At 40.2% G+C, this 19,805-nt stretch overlaps 2 protein-coding genes and 1 pseudogene across 2 annotated transcripts; all 3 read right to left on the reverse strand.

Annotated features, from left to right (window-relative positions):
- Positions 1-439: 439 nt before the first annotated feature.
- On the reverse strand, positions 440-1,396 carry LOC115590393 (trace amine-associated receptor 13c-like). Its single transcript, XM_030431750.1, has one exon. It carries the CDS (start codon positions 1,394-1,396, stop codon positions 440-442), a length of 957 nt encoding a protein of 318 aa, XP_030287610.1.
- Positions 1,397-8,589: 7,193 nt separating this feature from the next.
- Positions 8,590-9,618, reverse strand: LOC115590394 (trace amine-associated receptor 13c-like). The gene has a single exon (XM_030431751.1). The coding sequence runs from the start codon at positions 9,616-9,618 to the stop codon at positions 8,590-8,592; it is 1,029 nt and encodes a 342-aa protein (XP_030287611.1).
- A 5,514-nt stretch (positions 9,619-15,132) lies between these two features.
- LOC115590395 (trace amine-associated receptor 13c-like) lies at positions 15,133-17,042 on the reverse strand (annotated as a pseudogene).
- Between the last annotated feature and the right edge of the window lie 2,763 nt (positions 17,043-19,805).

Here is a 19,805-nt window from a genome sequence, read left to right on the forward strand (position 1 = left end):
CTATGATTTGGTAATGCTCACTTCTCAAACCAGCCCTCCATTTCCTGTAACAGCATTAATGTTTGAGTGTTACAAGTGTGAATTTATCATGGTGCATTATTTTGATATGATTAGGAGCTGAGTATACACGTTGTTAGTGTATATAAATGTGTTTTTTTTAAATCCAAGTACTGAACAAGCTTTACTTAAAACAATATTGCATAAAACCATCACACAGGAGGACAAACATGATGGCCAATAATAAAGCATGTTGTTAGACAATATGCAGCATTAATATCCTAATAAAGGCAGTGATTTGTTTCAAAGAAATATGGTTATTAATGACAAGTGCAAAACAAAGGTGTTTCTGTGCCACTGATGCAAATGCATGACTTACACCTTGTTTCAAAACTATCCTATTTGGAAATGTTAAATAGTATATATTTTGAGTGTTGATGTGTCATTTAACAGATAAGTTCATAGTTGAAGAATTTGGGCTGAATATTTTCAGAGTGATTATGCAATGAAAACATTTTTTGAAGGAGGGATAAAACAAGGCATAAATAATGGGGTTACACGCTGAATTCAAGTAACTCAACCAGTATAATGCTTCGTAGAAGAAAGGATCAATGTGGAAGCCAGTGAGGGGATCAATAATGTATTGCATAAAAAAGGGCATCCAACAAAAGATGAATACACCAAGCACAATACTGAGAGTCTTAGCAGCCTTGCTCTCAGAGTGCTTAATCAACCCACCTCTTCCTCTGTCATTTGAACATTTGTTCTTATCTCCGATCTTTCTTACATGCTGTTCAGCCACAATAAATATTTTAGTGTAAAGACAAACCATTACAGTGCAGGGAAAGAAAAAGCAGAAAGCACTGCTCAACATTCCCCAAAGTGGGTTAAAGAAAACAAAACAACCGCCAAGGCAAAGTGATTTTGATATATCCTCTAACCCTGCCATGTTAGCTTTTGAATAAATTACTCCATATGCATAGACAGCAGCCAGTGCCCAGCTGACACATACCATCATCACAGCCACTGACATTGTGATTTCTCTAGAATAATGCAGAGGATTACATATTGCTTCATGTCTGTCGACAGCAATGCAAATTAAGTGGAAGATAGACAGAGTGGTGAGAAACAACTCAAAACTGGTGTGTATTTGACAGAATGTATCACCATAGAACCAGCAGCCATGAACAGTCCGGGTGGCACTGAAGGGCATCACTATAACACCCATTAGTAGATCAACCAGAGCAAGAGATAAAATGAGCACATTGGTAGGACTATGCAACTGTTTGAAATGACATATTGACACAATGACAAAAGAGTTCCCTAAAATGGTAGCCAGCATTATCGAAAGAAACACCAAATAGAGGGCAAAACTGGCCCACAAACTGAACTGTTCCATAATACATGAGGCATTGTTGCCAGGAAGACATTGCACCAACAGCTCTTCAAAAAGCAACTGCTTTATAGAAAAGTAATCAGTCATCCTGAGCCCAAACACATATGCCAAAACCTCAGCGATAACCCACCAGCACCTAACAGAGAGAGGACCTCGGGAGAAACATCCTTAAACCTCTCTCGTTGCAACATTTAAGCCACCTAAATAATCATCCAATTCACTGTGCCATCCAATCAAAGGCCTCCTATTAACATACAATTAAAATAGTTGAGCAACATTATTGCGTCATCATGTTTGCAATTGTCTCGATATTCATCCAAAAAACCATTAATGGTTTCACAAGAAAAATAATTTTGTTTTGAGTGATAAAGCATAATTTTAAGTGTTGCCATATATTTCTTGTAATACTAACATACTTTACTAAGTAGTATAACTTCAATTCAAAGTGCACCTTGCTATAAACTTTATCATTTGTAGATTCATAGCACAGTTGAAGTAAAAGGCTCAGTTATTCTTAGCACCTCGCTCTGAGAGCTGCAAGGTCCACTCGGGCCCTTCTGTCTGTGACGAAGCAGATCGAGTACCACGATTTTACGTTTTACAAACACTTGAAATGGAAGTGCTAGCTAAATGTATGACTAGCCCCATTCACACTGTCCTTTGAGTGCAGGGAACCTGCACAAATTCTCTGCATCCTCCTCAGTTTGAAAGTCTCAGATGCAGCGATGGGTAAAATTTCACTGCGCCTCTGATGGGCCTCTGGAGGTAGCATTAGAGGCGCAGCATTGGCGAACTGTACCTGTGTGAGTGGACAAGTCGATGGCACAGAGTGGTGGCGTTTTGATCTGCAACATTACATGTAATCTTCTAACCCTGCTACATTGGCTTTTGAATAAAGTTCTCCATGAGCATACACACCGCCCGTCGCTACCACTGATTGGATGTTTTAGTAAGGTCCTCGGATCGGTCGAAACGACAATCAAACTTGACTATCTAGAGGAAGTAAAAGTCGTAACAAGGTTTCCCTAGGTGAACCTGTGGAAGAATCATTCCCGGTTTTGCAGGGCAGCCCATGAAAAACACTCTCTCCCGCCAAGGGACTCTCATCTGGCACGGCGCCCTTAACATGGCAGCCTCCGGCAAGTCTCCAGAGGTGTGCGGCTTTCCGTTGCGCCTGGGCCTCTCCCCTTGGACCTCAGGGTCTGTGGGGTTGCCCTTGCACCTTGGACTTGATGTGTCAGTTGCGCCTGCAGGAAGGGCTAAGGTGGTATGCCTAGTGACCCTCCCGACATTCATAACCTCACCTCCCAAGCGTTTGTTGTTGTTGCGGCTGCCTCACCCTGGCTGAGGTTCACTTTCCAATCAACTGGAAACCCCCGTCGCGTCACCAGGGAGGGGATCAGCCCACGTAAAAAGGTGTCAGGGGTCTGCGGCGATGTAGGCAACCCACCCGACCCGTCATGGATAATGGACACAGATATACCAGCCATATCTGTTTTATTTGATGAGGCAAGAAATACCAGTGTCTAGATGGTAAACGATGTGTATGTGAGGCGGGCTTAACTGACACATGAAGTTTCAAACTGTTCTTTGATGAAAGCACAAATCTGGGGCTTACTGGGCAAAATGTCAGCTTGGGGTACTGCAGTGGTCAAAAAAGTCTTAACAAGTAAATGGACTCATGTATAAACATGACAACATCGGCTGTCTCAGTGGACTACCTAAGTGTAAATCAGTGAATGAAGCCTAAAATAGACATGTTCTCTCTTGCAAAAATTATTTGACAAGAAACTAATATAAATCCATGTTTTCCTTTACATTCATGCTGTTTGTAATGTTTCGGGAGTATAAATGTGTTTATTTGAGCTTCTGGGAAGAACTACAGCTTCGTTCATAACCTCCCAAAAGTCAATAGGTGCTGTGTATGGACAAAGACTGAAAACAAAGCAAAATACATGAAATACATGATTGTATAATGCTGCAAAAAAGCCCTACATTTCCTGTAACAGCATTTATGTATGAATTGGTTCAAGCATAAATTCATCATCATGCATTATTTTAATATAATTAGGAATTGAATGCAGAAGGTTTTAGTGTATATAAATGTGATTTTGGAATTCAAGTACTGTAAAAGCTTTTGTGAAAAATGGCATATAAAACAATCAGACAAGAGGAAAACATGATACATTCATAGTTGAATATTCTTAGAGTGATTATGCAAGCTCGTTAGGGGAAAGGGAAGCAACATAAAACCAGGTGTACTTGGTAAATTAAAGCTATTTATTCACCAGAAGCTGGATTGTCAGCAAAGCACAGACAATAAAGGCAAAGCACAGAGGGCCTGCAAGTGCTGTTTAAATCAACAAACAAATATAACCACAAGAGGACTCGTAAAACCGAGCTACTGTTGCTACAACAAAATAAACCCCCCTGTATGCTTCCTTTCTTTCTCCAAACCAAAAACAGTCAAAACATCACCGCTCCACCTAGTGGATGTGAGAAACAATGAGAAAACTGCAAGTGTGTGTGATCAGTTCTATATTCTAGCTAGTACACCTGCAGTTGCGTCTGTACGATTTGTCATCAATTTTGGTTACAAAAACTTCAGACTGGATGGAACTGACAAACGGAGCGCTGACTGCCAAGTCTGCAGTGCACGAATCAAAGATGCTGGATCCACCACATCAAATTTTATCCAGCATCTAAAAACTCACCCGGATAGGTCAGTCACATTAGCTAGCGCATATGGACGGCTAGATCAGCATCAACGTTCACTTAGCTAAGCCTGCTACTAGCTTTGTAAGTGAGTATTTGAATGACGTTAGATGAGTGAGTGTTAGTTAGCTTGTCGCACTGATTTGCATTGAGTGGCGTTGACATGATGTAAAAAAAAAAGAAAAGAAAAAAAGGTCGGGTAACGTTAATCGTCTTATGTTCCGCTGCGACCATCTACTGGCTGACATTAACGTTAACCATAGAAAAATACATAGTTATACTGTCGGCTTACGGACAGGTTACAGGTTAATTTTTGACCTTGTAACGTTACACTGAGTTTGAGTGAGAGGATAGAGGAATATCTTATTAGAGACCCAGAGTAATTAAACTATACGGTTGCAGAGTGCAAACTTTTAAATTGTTTGTCCACTGGCAACATGGCCAGACTAGTGAATGTTGAAATTTGATGATTAGTTATTATTGCATGACTAATAATGTTAGATTTACAAGATTACAAGATTACTTTGTCACACACAGTCACAGAGTAACATGCAGTGAAATGTCTCCTGGTTACTCCTAAACTGGCCTTATAAATAGAATAAATAAGATAAATATGAATAAAATCAAACTAATACGATGTAAATAATGTTATCAGAAATGAAAATATGTGCAAGGGTGTGTGTGTGTGTATGTGTGTGTGTCAGGCTGAGTCCTGGTGGGGAGTGGTCAAATAGTTCTGGTTCAGGAGTCCAATGGCCTGAGGAAATAGCAATATTTTCCGGTTACCCTGAGTTGGTAGATTTCTTTTTTTAGCAACCTTTTTTAATCAGAAATAAAAGATTGATATATAGCCTACATCATTAGTTTAGATCTGATTCTTCTCTCAGAAACATGTGGTTCCTGATGTGTTTTGCTACACATAAAAATATTAGCTACATCATCCAGATCTTATTACTATAATTCACAGCCTAATTTTTCCACGTTGTTCATCTACAGGTTTATTGAATTCAGCACAGCAAAAAAAGTGGCCAGGGGCAGCGCAGAGGGACAGAGCAGCATTGACTCCTTCTTTAAACCAGGTGTGCAGATATACAGCCAGGGCCATCCCAGGCAGAAGGCCATCACAGAATCAATAATAAGGGACCTCATCACTTCATGCGATCTGCGTCTGTCTTTGATTGACAAGCCCAGATTCAAAAACTTCATGTCAGTGGTAGAGGAGAGATACTGTCCAGTGAGTCAAAGCACTGTTCCAGACATCTCAGTGAGCTAGCAGCAGACAAGGAGTCCAAGGTCAAATACAAACTAGAAAAGACAGACAATGTGTCTGTGACTGTTGATATTTGGACTGACCGAAGCATGCGTGGCTTTTTAGGGGTAACAGCCCACTTCATGGAGATAGAGAAAAACAGCCCAAGCCAGCAGACAGTTCTCTTAAGTTGTGAACGATTTACAGGGTCACACACTGGAGAAAGAATAAGTGAGAAATTTGAGGAGATATGTGACAACTTCAATATAAAACACAAATTAGAGTACATTATCTGTGACAACGCATCAAATATGAGGAAAGCCTTCACAGTTTGTTTCCCCTCTGCAACAAGAACTGAGACTGAAGATGCTGAAGACGACCTGGAAAACAGCAACTTATGGGAAGATGTAAGTGAGAATTTCCAGGACGATGTGGAAACTATCCAGAGCTGCTGCTGTCAACAGCGCCTACAGTGTTTTGCACATTCATTACAGCTTGTGGTGCTCGATGGACTGAAAGAGACTAAGACTCTGGATAGTGCAATGGCAAAAGTTACAAAGTTCTGCAGTCTTCTTCATTCTACTTGTGGGTTGAAGGAAGCATTTGAGAGAGAGTATGGACCCAGTCGCAGCATCCCCTCTGCCATGTCAACCCGATGAAATACAACACTCCGCCTTGTGGAGGCAATCACTGACCTGGATCCTCAAGGCCTAAACACTCTTCTGGAAGCCCAAGGACATAAAGGCCTGTGCTTATCAGCAAGAGAACTGAGTCAGTTGAAAGAGCTTGTGGAAATTTTGGCCCCATTTCTTCAAGCAACAGACCTCACACAAGGGGAGAGAGTGGTGACTCTAAGTGCAGCTCTGCCATGCGTTCTCTCACTCAACAGCCACCTCAACAGTATGCTGAATAAAACTCAGCATCTGGCCGGTTTTGTGAAAGCTCTCCAGAAGTCCCTGCAACGCCGTTTCCGTGGGATCTTTTCAAATGTTAGAATGGATGACTCGCCTCAACTTGCAGGAGAACTTCCATTTGGAGATATGGTCTATATGATGTCTGCACTATTCGACCCATCATTTTGCTTCTTTTGGCTAGAGCAAGATGTCCTCGCACCAGATGAAGTCATGAGTGAGGTGAAGGAGATGATAATAGGTAGGTGAATGCACATCATTTTCAAAACACATTATCATCACATTATTATCATTCATGGCTTGAAGTTTTTAGGCACCAAATTAATGCTTAATTTAATACATTGAATATATTTCCTCCTCCTCCCAACTTTTCAGGCACAAAAATATTTCCTCGCTTTCAAAAACATCAGTAAAATCTTATTCAGACTTACTTATAGTTCATTAACTTAACCATCACCGCTGTGAGTAGTGTATATCAATTAACTTCATAATATTGTAACTAACCATGATTTTTGTGCAACTTTTTCAGACCTTGTCTTGGCAGAGGCTCAGAAAGTCACCATACTTGCTGAGAGCAGTAGTGGAGAGGATGATGCTGCTAAAACTCCACGGCTTTTCACTGGCTACAGGAAGAAAAGCAACAAGAAGGATGACCCTGTATCATCTGTTAAGGCTGAGCTTATTCGCTACATGCAGGTGTCTTCCGATGAAGAAGAAGCGGACTGCCTAGGTTTCTGGAAAAGGCATGCCAAAGTGTTCCCGATGCTCTATCTTGTGGCTATGAGAGTGCTCACTGTTCCAGCCACAAGTGCACCAGTGGAGAGGGTATTTAGTCATGGAGGCCTTATAATGCGCCCTCACCGAGCCTGGCTTAGTGCAAGGACACTGTCCTGCTTGATCTTTTTGAAATGTAACCATTCTGTTGCTTAATATTTTTCTAGGTCTTACAGTAGGCCACTACAAGTTTGTTAATGTTTTGTGGCCCATACAGTGTATCAAGAGAAGAATAAGGTAAACCATTCTGATCTTATTGCAAGTTTATTATTGTTAAATTTTTTGTTCTAGGCAAAACAACACTGTTGATTGTTTCCACAAAAAAGATAGCAAATCACTCCAGTGATATTTCATTTTTCACTTTTAAGCAAGGAATCATTTTTGTCGTACAAGGTGCCTTTTGGAACAAAACTGGTCATGTTTTAGTATCACCAGTTCATCAGTTTATAGATTTACAGTATATTTCAGATAATATGGCAGCAACAGTTTTGCTTTTTTTGTGAACAAATTTTTAATTGCACATAACGCAAAAGTAACACATACAAGTGTTTAAAGTACCATTAAGTGTTTTGCTTACAAGGTGTTTGCATTTAGCTAAAGTGGGATGTTTTGCACTAATTGGAATGATGTTAATTACAATGTCTTTGACTGGGTGAGGTGCAACATTTTGTATATTTGTTCTTTTTCTGATTCCACTGAGCCTGCACAATAGGGGGCAAGCTATTCTGTAACTGTATGTTTATGATCAATAATGCAGTTTACTTTAAAGGAAAACATTCATTGTGTGTTTTCTTCATATTGCATTGCAATAGCCTGTTTAAAGTGATCATATATGTAACAAACGAGTAATCAGTACTGATACTGTATGCTAATAGATAAAGGAGTGACAATAATACAGTAAATGCTTTGAATTTCATAGATATAGCTGTGCAGTATTCTTAGGAGACCGGATAACAGCATATGAGAGAAGGCTCATTAGAACCAGAAGAGACATAAGACTTATTTTTTAGAGACTTGAGACTTGACTTGGACTTGTGACCAAAAACTTGAGACTTGACCAAGTCTCACCCCACAAAGACTTGAGACTTGACTTGGACTCGTGACCAAAGACTTGAGACTTGACTTGGACTTGCAAAAAAAGACTTGTGAACATCTCTGGAGCTATCCATCTGCTGTTTTTTCTTTTTTCTTTTAACTAGTGAGAACAAACACAAAATTTCACTTGCAGTCAAAGGAGTGACCTTATGGAATAATTGTAACAAGGATCTGAAAACATGTACATCATAAATAAGTTCAAACAAATGTACAAAGACAACATACTGAATAGATACATGATGGAATAGGCTGCGTAGGTTGTTTTGTTATGTAAGTACGTCTCATTCGTTATCTCTGTGATCTGAATCGTTGATTTCAAAAGAATGATTATCATGAAGTTAAAAATGAAATATAGATATAAAAAAGGGGTAGGACTCGATAAGTTCACACTTCCTGCTCATTTTCGGACATGAATATGTCCTTATTGCTTGTTTGTTTGGTGCAGAGATGTGTCATTTAACAGATAAATTCATAGTTGAAGAATTTGGGCTGAATATTTTCAGAGTGATTATGCAATGAAAACATTTTTTGAAGGAGGGATAAAACAAGGCATAAATAATGGGGTTACAGGCTGAATTGAAGTAAGCCAACCAAGTTAATACTTCCAAGAGGAATGCAGATGTGCTGTAGCCAATGAGGGGATCAATTATTGAAACTGCAAACAAGGGCATCCAACAAAAGATGAATACACCTAGCACAATACTGAGAGTCTTTGCAGCCTTGCACTCAGACTTTTTAACAAACCCACCTTTGCCTCTGTCATGGGAACAGTTGTTCTTTTCTCCAATCTTTCTTACATGCTGTTTGGCCAGAATAAATATGTGAGTGTAAATACAAACCATTACAGTGCAGGGAAAGAAAATGCAGATAGTACTGCCCAAGATTCTCCAAACTGGGTTAGAATAAACTAAACAAGCACCAAGGCACGTTATTGATGCCATTAAATCTTCTAAACCTGCCTCATTGGCCTTTGAATAAAGTATTCCAAAAGAGTAGACAGCAGCCAGTGCCCAGCTGACACATAACATCATCACAGCCACTGTAATTGTAATTTTTCTAGAATAATGCAGAGGATTACATATTGCTTGATGTCTGTCAACAGCAATGCAAATTAGGTGGAAGATAGAAGCAATGATGAGAAACAACTCAAAACTGGCATGCAGTTGACAGAATGTATCACCATAGAACCAGCAGCCATGAACAGTCCGTGTAGCGCTGAAGGGCATCACAATAACACCCACTAGTAGATCAACCAGAGCAAGAGATAAAATGAGCACATTGGTAGGACTATGCAACTGTTTGAAATGACATATTGATAAGATGACAGAAGAGTTCCCTAAAATGGTAACCAGCATGCCCGAAACAAACACCCAATAGAGGACAAAATTAATACCCAAACCGTTTTGAATTACAACACAGGAGGCATTGCTGCCTGGAGCACAGTACATCAACAACTCTGGAGGCAATGACTCATGAGTCATCCTGAACCCAAATACAGAAGCCAAAACCTCAGAGATAACCCAACAGAGATAGGAACATCCTGAAACCTCTCTCTTGTAATCAGTGTCGCAACATTGAAGCCACCTAAATAATCATCATATTCACTGTGCCATCCAATCACAGGTCTTCTATTAACATACATGTAAAATAGTTCAAGCAACATCATTACGTCATATTAGCAGTTTGCACAATATTGATCGAAATAACCATTAAACTTTTTTTTTTTTAAGAAAAACAAATTCCTCCCATGAATCCTGTGTGAGATTTATGGAATATCTGAGTGTAAAGACAAACCATTACAGTGCAGGGAAAGAAAAAGCAGAAAGCACTGTCCATTATTCCCCAAAGGGGACTAAGAGAAATGTTGCAAATGCCAAGGCAATCTGTTGATGCTGTTAAATTCTCTAACCCGGCAACAGAAGATTTTGAGTAAATTAGTCCGAAAGAGTAGGCAGCAGCCAGTGCCCAGCTGACACATACCATCATCACAGCCACTGACATTGTGATTTTTCTAGAGTAATGCAAAGGATTGCATATTGCTTGATGTCTGTCGACAGCAATACAAATTAGGTGGAAGATGGAAAGAGTGGTGAAAAGCAAATCAAAACTGGCGTGTATTTGACAGAACGTATCACCATAGAACCAGCAGCCATAAATTGCTGTGATGGCACGGATGGGCATCACGATCACGCCCACTAGTAAATCAGCCAAAGCCAGAGATAAAATGAGCACATTGGTAGGATTATGCAACTGCTTGAAATGACATATAGACACAATAACAACAGCGTTACCTAAAATGGTAACCAGCATGGCAAAAACAAACAGCAAATAGAGGGCAAAACTGGTCAAAAAACTGAACTGTTCCATAACACATGAGGCATTACTGCCAGGAACACAGTACAGCAACTGCTCTTGAGAAAAATAATCAGTCATCATAAATCCAAACACTATACGCCAAAACCTCATATACAACCCAACATAAATCAATAAAGAAAGGACCTTGGGAGAAACATGCTGATACCTCTCTCGTAATCAGTCGCGCTATAGAAGCCACCAAAATAATTATTGGACACACTTTGCCATCCAATCAAAAGCCTCCAATTAACATACATGTAAAGTAGTCCAAGCAACATTATTGTGTCATCGTATTTGCAGTTTCACAAGGAAAATAATTTAGTTTTGTGTAATGTAGTATACATTAAAAGATGTCCTACTTATAATATTAACGCATGTTAATTGCTGTATTGTTGATACACACTACACACTGAGTTTACAGTTGTTAAAAGTCAATCCGAACCTTCACAACAGTCCAATACACTACACCACTCAGAATATGTACAGTTTGCACACTGATTATTGATGTGATTATTTGATGTGCTGAAAAATAAAGCACATTTCACTGAGGGTGAAATCGTAAGTAGTCATTTTGAGCACTGGTTTGTGCTCTGACACACCCTGGACCGTTTGTAAATTCAAAGTGCTGTTGTAATATCCATCCATCCATCCAGGTCAGGTCCCTGAGTCAACAGGATTAGAAGGATATTCCAGACATCCTTCTTCTCAGCAATGTTTTACCAGATTCTCCATGGGGCATCCACTTCATGAAAAGTCCCTGTAAGCACCCGGAAATCTCCCTAATTTTCGGCAGTTAACGACAATTTACAGCCTGTGAACGTCACGTTCATCTTTGCCACATATTGACGGACACGACCTATGATGTATGTGGAGCTCGGGCAGGTGCTAATGGCTCTAATTAGCATATGAATAGCAACCATGCCTGGCCAGAGAATGTGTGGCCTGGCTTGCAAATTTTAACTTCTTAACAACTGGCATTTTATATTTAACTAATTTAAATAAAAAATAATTTTGTGTATCTTTTTTACATAACAGTGGTCATTGCTAATGACATACACAGTAATTAATCTAGCATACGTTCATAAAATAAATCAATTCAAGCTAAAATTTAAGAGTTTATAATTAGGCTATACTGAGCCTGATCTATTTATACCAGAGATTTTCTTAAAATGAAATTAACACCTTTTAGAAATATGTCACCAGGGGTAAAACTCCCCCTGCAACCCTGATTTGCATTTGTATAGCTCAAAGCATTTTCATTTACAGGTTAAGGCCTTGTCCACATGTACCAAAACAATTCTTTATTCCTCTGTCTTCCTCGGCATCGTTTCAAGAATATTTGCATCCAAACGGATCCACTGAAAACAACTCAACACGCTGTAGTTCATATTCCAGGCCTATAGGTGGCGCTCCAAATTCACCAAGAATGGAGAGGAAGAGACAGAGCATTCACATAAAGCTTGCGCGCTGTAAACAAACAGACAGTAGACAGAGTAACCGAACACAACAAGAAGAAGATGAAAATGGGTAGTGCCAGAATCGTTTGTGTGGACCGTTGATGAGGTTGAACTGCTGCTGTCACTCACACTCAATTACAAGGCGAGTAAGTTGCAAGAAACACGAACACAAGCACGTAGTCCACCATTTTTGTTGTTTTTATGAGACGTCTCAGGGTTCAGAGGTAGATGGCTAGAGGTTGATGGGTGGGGCGATCATCGATTTGGAAAGTATGCGGATTCGCAGTCCACACGAAAATGCGAGGGCTGCGTTTTCGGATTTTTCCACCCTGAGACCCGGTTTCAAAAAAGTGCGTTTTCAGGTGCTGCGTTATCAGGATCGATGTGGACGATTGGCCAAAATGATGCAATACATGTGCGTTTACACAAACGAGCATTTCCGTATGGACGGGGCCTAAAGCCTCCCCTAGAATTAGGGGGAGGAGCGTCATGGGGGGACAACTGCCAAGCAAGGCCCACGCCAATTTCCAACAATTCACAGCAGTTTTCGTAGTTGCCTGCACATTGCCATGCGCAGTCGTAAACCTGAACTTCCAGGACAATCTACAGTGCTGTCACACTATGAAAATCACACTTTTCATGCAGTGATCTACATCACTGGTAGGACAACTGTTTGAAATGACATATAGACAACATAACAAAAGAGTTCCCTAAAACAGTCACTAGGATGCCAAAAACGGTCACCAAATAGAGGGCAAAACTGGTCCAAAAACTGAACTGGAAAACAGTACATGAACTGCTCTTAAGAAAAGTCACCAGTCATCATAAACCTAAACACATATGCCAAAACCTCAGATATAACCCAACAGTTCCCGACAGAGAGAGGACAGGGGAAATGGGATAAACATGCTGACGTCTTTGTGTTGTTACCAAAGTCAAAGCCAAGAAGCCACCTTAATAATTGTTGGATATGCTGTGCCATCCAATCAAAGGCCTTTCATTAACATAAATGTAAGCAACATTATGATGTCATCATGTTTGCAATTTGCACACTAATGATCTAACTCACTGTTAATAGTTTCACAAGGAAAACCATTTAGTTTTGAGTACTGAATGAGTATAATTTTAAAATGTCATATATTACATATACACATTTTAATTGCATTCATGTTGATGTACACTGCACACTGAGTGTTCGTTTGTATAATATAGTAGTAGTCAATCTGAGCTCCAAAGTACACTCTGCTACAAACTGAACTGTTCATAATTTGGGAGCTCTGTTGGAGTATACTGTTAATTTTCTTTTGAAAGTACTGCTCTCTGGTCCTTTCTGTCTGAAACAGAGCAGCAGAGAGGAAAGAGAAGCTAGTGTTTCATGACCAGTTGAAATGGCAGCTGTTGCTATAAGGTATGGCCACAATTTTAGTTTAAAACATTAAAAATACAAACAAACATTTTCGACAGAATGTGAGGAAACTTTGATGACACCAAAGATGTCTGTATTGCAGAGTTGTTTGAAGTTAGCATGGAAACTAGTTAGCCACGGCCCGCACTGACTCAGGGCAACAGCGCGTAGCACCCCCAGAGTTTCAGCTAGGACATAGTGCTCACAGCAAGTTCTTTATATTTAACACACTCTTAATGTGTAGTGTAGTGAATAAATAACATAACTTATTACATGTTAATAAGTTAATATTCTTACATATATTTAATATGCTATACAAAAGAAAAATACAACCATACCGCCTCTGAATTCAGGTTTTTCTCTTCTAATGAACTAAGACAACCTTAATTCCAGGGTCTATATGCTAACCCATCGGCCCTTACTGTATTAACAGTGCATTTTGGCTGGTAGAGTGTTAACCTGAAGACTCATATGTTGGCATGTGAGTAGGAAATCTCTCAGCTTTGGATTTTCTGAGTGCAATAGTGTGATAAACTGGCTTTCTGCAGGAAACTAGCCTGATAACCTGGCAAGATAGAGATTAGAGGCTACAGGACTAGACCTGGACCCCCGGCTGGTTACGGGTCGACTGAGTCTGTACCAACAACTCACATTATCATCCTCATCTGATTCTGACAAGTAACTGTTTGAAGTCAGTTCCTAATAATTTCCATTGTTTTTGAGCCTTTTCCATGTTTGAAAGCTTGTGATCCTTTTTATCACCACTGACTTGAAAGATATAACAGCTATATCTGTTTTATTTGAGGAGCAAATAAATAACAATATCCAGGGTGTAGAGCATGTGTATGTGAGGGAGGCTTAACTGACTTAACTAACCCTAACCCTAACCCTCATGAAGTTTAAAATGTTTCTTTGATGAAAGCACAAATGTGGGTATGTGTGGGGAAAAAGTGACAGCTCAGTTTACTGCAGTGGTAAAAAAAAAAAAAGAAAAAGCCTGAAGTAGTAAATGACACTGAAAATGGACTCATGCATATACATGACAACATCAGCCGCCTGAATGGACAAACTAGGTGTGAATCTGAACTGAACCTAACATAGAGATGTTGTCTTTAAAAAAAAAAAAAAATTGACAAGAAACTAATATGAACCCACGTTTTCCTTCACATTCATTCTGTTTGTAATGTTTCTGGAGTATAAATGTATTTATTTGAGCTTCTGTTAAGAACTACAGCTTAGTTCATAACCTCCCAAAAGTCAACAGGTGCTGTCTGTGGATGAAGACTGAAAACAAAGTAAAATCTGTGATTTGGTAATGCTCACTTTTCAAACCAGCCCTACATTTCCTGTAACAGCATTAATGTTTGAGTGTTACAAGTGTGAATTTATCATGGTGCATTATTTTCATATGATTAGGAGCTGAGTATACACGTTGTTAGTGTATATAAATGTGTTTTTTAAATCCAAGTACTGAAAAGCTTTACTTGAAAGATAGTGTATAAAACCATCACACAGGAGGACAAACATAATGGCTCAACAATAAGTTGTTAGACAGCATGCAGCATTGATATCCTAATAAAGACAGTGATTTGTTTAAAAAAATGTTTTTAATGACAAGTGCAACACGAAGGCCTTCATACCACTGATGCAAATGCATGACTCACACAATGTTTTAAAAATATCCTATTTGAAAATGTTAAACAGTATTTGAGTGTGGATGTGTCATTTAAGAGATGAATTAATAGTTGAAGAATTTGGGCTGAATATTTTCAGAGTGATTATGCAATGAAAACATTTTTGAAGGAGGGATAAAACAAGGCACAAATAATGGGGTTACAGGCTGAATTCAAGTAACTCAACCAGTATAATGCTTCCAAGAGGAAATAAATAATTTGGAATCCAGTGAGGGGATCAATGATAAATTGCATAAAAAAGGGCATCCAACAAAAGATGAATACACCAAGCACAATACTGAGAGTCTTTGCAGCCTTGCTCTCAGAGTGCTTAATCAACCCACCTCTCCCTCTGTCATTTGAACAATTGTTCCTATCTCCAATATTTCTTACATGCTGTTTAGCCACAACAAATATTTGGGTGTAAAGACAAACCATTACAGTGCAGGGAAAGAAAAAGCAGAAAGCACTGCTCAACATTCCCCAAAGTGGGTTAAAGTAAACAAAACAACCGCCAAAGGCAAAATGATTCTTATATATCCTCTAACCCTGCCATGTTGGCCTTTGAATAAATTACTCCATAAGCGTAGACAGCGGCCAGTGCCCAGCTAACACATATCATAATCACAGACACTGACATTGTGATTTTTCTTGAGTAATGCAGAGGATTACATATTGCTTCATGTCTGTCAACAGCAATGCAAATTAAATGAAAGATAGAAAGTGTGGTGAGAAATACCTCAAAACTGAGATGCAGTTAACAAGGGGTGGGAATTGATAAGTTTTTATCAATATCAGTGCCATTGTCGATTCTGCCTATCGATTCAATTCCTTATCAATTCTCATATCGATTCCTGAGTAGTTCATTGAGTGGCAAAAAAGAAGTTCTACACAGTCTTCTGCACCAAAAGCAACCATTTTATTTTTTCCCAAAATTATGTCTGCACAAGACTGTGAACATGAACATATTCAACTTAAACATACAACAAAAAACTGTGCATGCTGCCTAATGCAGGATATTTAATGTCAACGTTACCGTCGTCAACGGAGGTCTCAGTGGAGCTTGTTTGACCAGCAGCAACACAGGCGCCCTTACACGATATTACAGCATTATTAATAATATATTTAATTTATATAGCGCCTTTCAGGGTACCCAAGGACACTTAACAAAGTGAAACAAACAAAACAAAGAACAAATGGAGCGCCTGTCAGTCCGCACGTCTTTATAAACAGACTTGCGTCTGGAGGTCCCGTCCAGCATCGCCGCAGCCGGGGGAGAGCACAGCAGCAGAGGAGAGCGACAAAGGAGCCAGGCGGTGAAAAACCCCGAGGTTGTGGTGGAGGGAGGACCAACGGAGCAATGATGGACAGCCCACAGAGTATTGAGTACATCGGTTTGAAAGTTAGTGTTGCTAGGCTAACAGCTGATCAGGGGAGAGAGGTGAGTCCATGTAGCCAATTGTTCAGGTGTGCAGCCTTCAGAGTTAGTAGCACAGTCCCAGAGCTTGTATGGACAACTTGGCTTTCTATCTCTAAAAAAAAAAAAGCAGTTTTGCTACGAATTGAGAAGTGCCGATATTTCAGTAGCGTCCTCTCGCATCCAGGTTGATTGCACTGATTACACACAGCAGAATAGATCGCTTCTTCTTCTCCATGATGCTGCCTCGCGGTTGAAGGTCTGAGTCGCCAGAGAGTGTGACGCAAAATTTCATTCTGCAGACAGGGAAATGAGAGAACCGTTGAGCAGAATTGATAATGCTGGAGGCCAACAATTCCGATGGAATTGGTCATTTGGAACCGGTTCTCGATTCCCACCCCTACAGTTGACAGAATGTGTCACCATAGAACCAGCAACCATGAACTGTCCGGGTGGCACTGAAGGGCATCACAATAACAGCCACTAGTATATCAACCAGAGCAAGAGACAAAATGAGCACATTGGTAGGACTATGCAACTGTTTGAGATGACAAATTGACAAGATGACAAGAGAGTTCCCTAAAATGGTAACCAGCATGCCTGAAACAAACTCCAGATAGAGGGCAAAATTTGTTCCAAAACTGAACTGTTCCATAACACATGAGGCATTACTGCCTGGAAAACAGTACAGGAGCTGCTCTTGAGAAAAATCCTCAGTCATCCTGAACCCAAACACATATGCCAAAACCTCAGAGATAACTCAACAAAAAGCGACAGAGAGAGGACATTGGAGGAAATATAGTGAAACCTCCCTCTTGTAATTAATGTCGCAACATTAAAGCCGCCTGAATAATAATCAGATTTACTGTGCCATCCAATCAAAGGCCTTCTATTAACATACATGTAAAATAGTCACGCAACATTATTACGTCATCATATTTGCAATTTATTCAGCATTGATCTCAATAACCATTCATTAAAATAATTTTCATTTGAGCAATAAAGTATAATTTTAAGTGTTTCCATATATTTCTTGCAATACAAACTACTTGTATTACTTTTACTTCAAAGTGCACCGTGCTATAAACTGTATCGTTTGTAGATCCGGAGCGCTATTGGAGTATACAGTTCAGTTATTCCCAGCACCTCACTCTGAGAGCCTCGGCCAAATGACGCATAATGCGGTCACATGACTTTCTCACCCCCGAATGCCCCAACATGTCATGAGCGGTCTTCATCACTGCGTGTTTAGCAGTGGCAGGCACAACAACCTGTAACCATGGCTCCCCCACCGAAGTGTCAGTGGATTGGGTCCATTTTCTCACAAGCAGCCCATTCTGAACAGAGTACCCATGAGCCATGCTCTCAAAAGTGTCAGCTGGGACAGCACGGTCAAACAACAATCACAGGGACTGATCTGCACGCTGCTTCTTAACCAGGTCTTCAAAGGACAGATTGAAAGGAAAATCTGGTAAGGCAAACCTAGTTTTCTCAGCAGCCACCTTGACCTGCTTGGGTTCTGCAGCTGCATGAGTCGCCGAGCAGGTCACAGCACAAGCTGCAAACACATCAGGGAACTTCTTTGAACAATCCGTCTCCAGGAGGTTGAGGGGCATTAACCCTCAGACTCTTATCTCTGCAAAAAGAGACATTCTCATTAAATGGAGGAATCAAGCGTAGACTAGCCACAATATCCTTATTGTCATCTACTCCACCAGGTGTATGCAATTTCCCCTGTCAAATAAGGTCTAAACGCTGTGCCTCAATCTCGAGCCTTTTGCTGCTCCAACGTCCGGCGAGCGCATTCATATTCTTCATTAAAGCGAACCCTTTCCAATTTCATTTGATGTAGAAGTTTGCTATTCTCCAACTGAATACGAAGCAATTCTTTCTGCTCTGCAAAAGTCAAGCTGTCTGAAGGTGTAGGAGACAGAGGATTTTCCTCCTCGTCCGAAATGGGAGGCTCTTTGTCATCCTCCTCAGATCCGTGATCAATCAAATGTATAGTACATAAAGCCGACTTCATCATCTTCTTGACATCACTTTTAAGACGTATCTACAGGACTTCAATTTTGTAATGATCAGCCAGTTGTATCAACTGGTCCTTGGTCAATAATCAAACACAACCCTGGAAGGTTCCTCCACAAACTTTTCCACAAGTATTGTCATTATTTAGTCAAGTGCACGCATCTAACCAATTGAACAATACAGTATAGGAGACAATTTACCCCACAGTCAGACCACAAAACTAAATCGGGAAGTCCAGCTATAATACCAGCCGAGACCAATGACCAATTTCCCTAGGCAAAACAAAATAACCCACGTAATTAACTATAGTGAAGCTTCGAACAAGCCGGTGGTGGGATGAATTAAGCACCAAGCCCGCAGGAATGGCAAAACAACCAGAAACTGGCGATTCCACCAATGCCTCGGAGTGCCCCCGGGACAATTGCTCTAGCCACACCGAACTGTTCAAAAATAATAAACCACACGTCCCAGAAACACGTGATTAAATAAACCTAAAGGAAAGGTAAAAGAACAAAATGCGCAGGTAGGCCCGACACAGGTACATGCGTTGAGGCGGACAAACTGTTTGGACGAGCCCCCATTTGTTACCGGCTCAAGTAACAAGGAAAGGGCTGGAGAGACTTTGCAACAGTTTCGCGTCTATTGTTTTAATTCCGTCAAACAAACATAACGATTTCATAAGAATCTCAACATCAAACAGAACAAAAGCCAATGCAAAATTTCTGCTGCTCCTCTCAAAGGCCAGGCAAGGCCAGGCCATGTCCTCGACTGGGAGACGCCCCGCGCGCTGGCATAACCCACGTAATTAACTATACGTGAAGCTTCGAACAAGCCGGTGGTGGGATGAATTAAGCACTAAGCCCGTAGGAATGGCAAAACAACCAGAAACTGACAGATCAGCGGAACACCAAGTGCACTTTCATGAAACCTGACATGGCAGTGCTAGTTAAATGTATGACTGATAGGTTAAGTCATTAAAATAATTCAACACACATGCAAATCATAGAGGTGATATGGATTTTCTGTATTTAGATATTCTGTATTCGTTGTTGTCATCGTGTTGTGTGTAAATGTTTACATTGTTTAGTTAACTCAATGTGAGATTAGGTGAGATAAAGTAACTGGCCGATTGACGCAGATCCATAGTCCTCTCGTGACTGTAATCTCTCTGAATCTCAGTTTTATGTGGGGGTGGGCGTGGTCTTCCTCTGGCTCCTGTGTGAGTCTCAGAGATTTATGGACAGCTTCAAGTAACCGGAGCCAATAACTCAACATCCTTATTTGATCCAAATAATTAACTTGTTTTAAGACAGTTCCTTCGGATGCCAGTTGT

The sequence above is a fragment of the Sparus aurata genome, chromosome 10, assembly GCF_900880675.1.
Source record: "Sparus aurata chromosome 10, fSpaAur1.1, whole genome shotgun sequence".
In the NCBI taxonomy this organism is placed as follows: domain Eukaryota; kingdom Metazoa; phylum Chordata; class Actinopteri; order Spariformes; family Sparidae; genus Sparus; species Sparus aurata.

Bases quoted from the DNA above. Each gene is read 5' to 3' on its own strand.
- LOC115590393 (XM_030431750.1), bottom strand. From the start codon at position 1,396: ATGGAACAGTTCAGTTTGTGGGCCAGTTTTGCCCTCTATTTGGTGTTT.
- LOC115590394 (XM_030431751.1), bottom strand. From the start codon at position 9,618: ATGACTCATGAGTCATTGCCTCCAGAGTTGTTGATGTACTGTGCTCCA.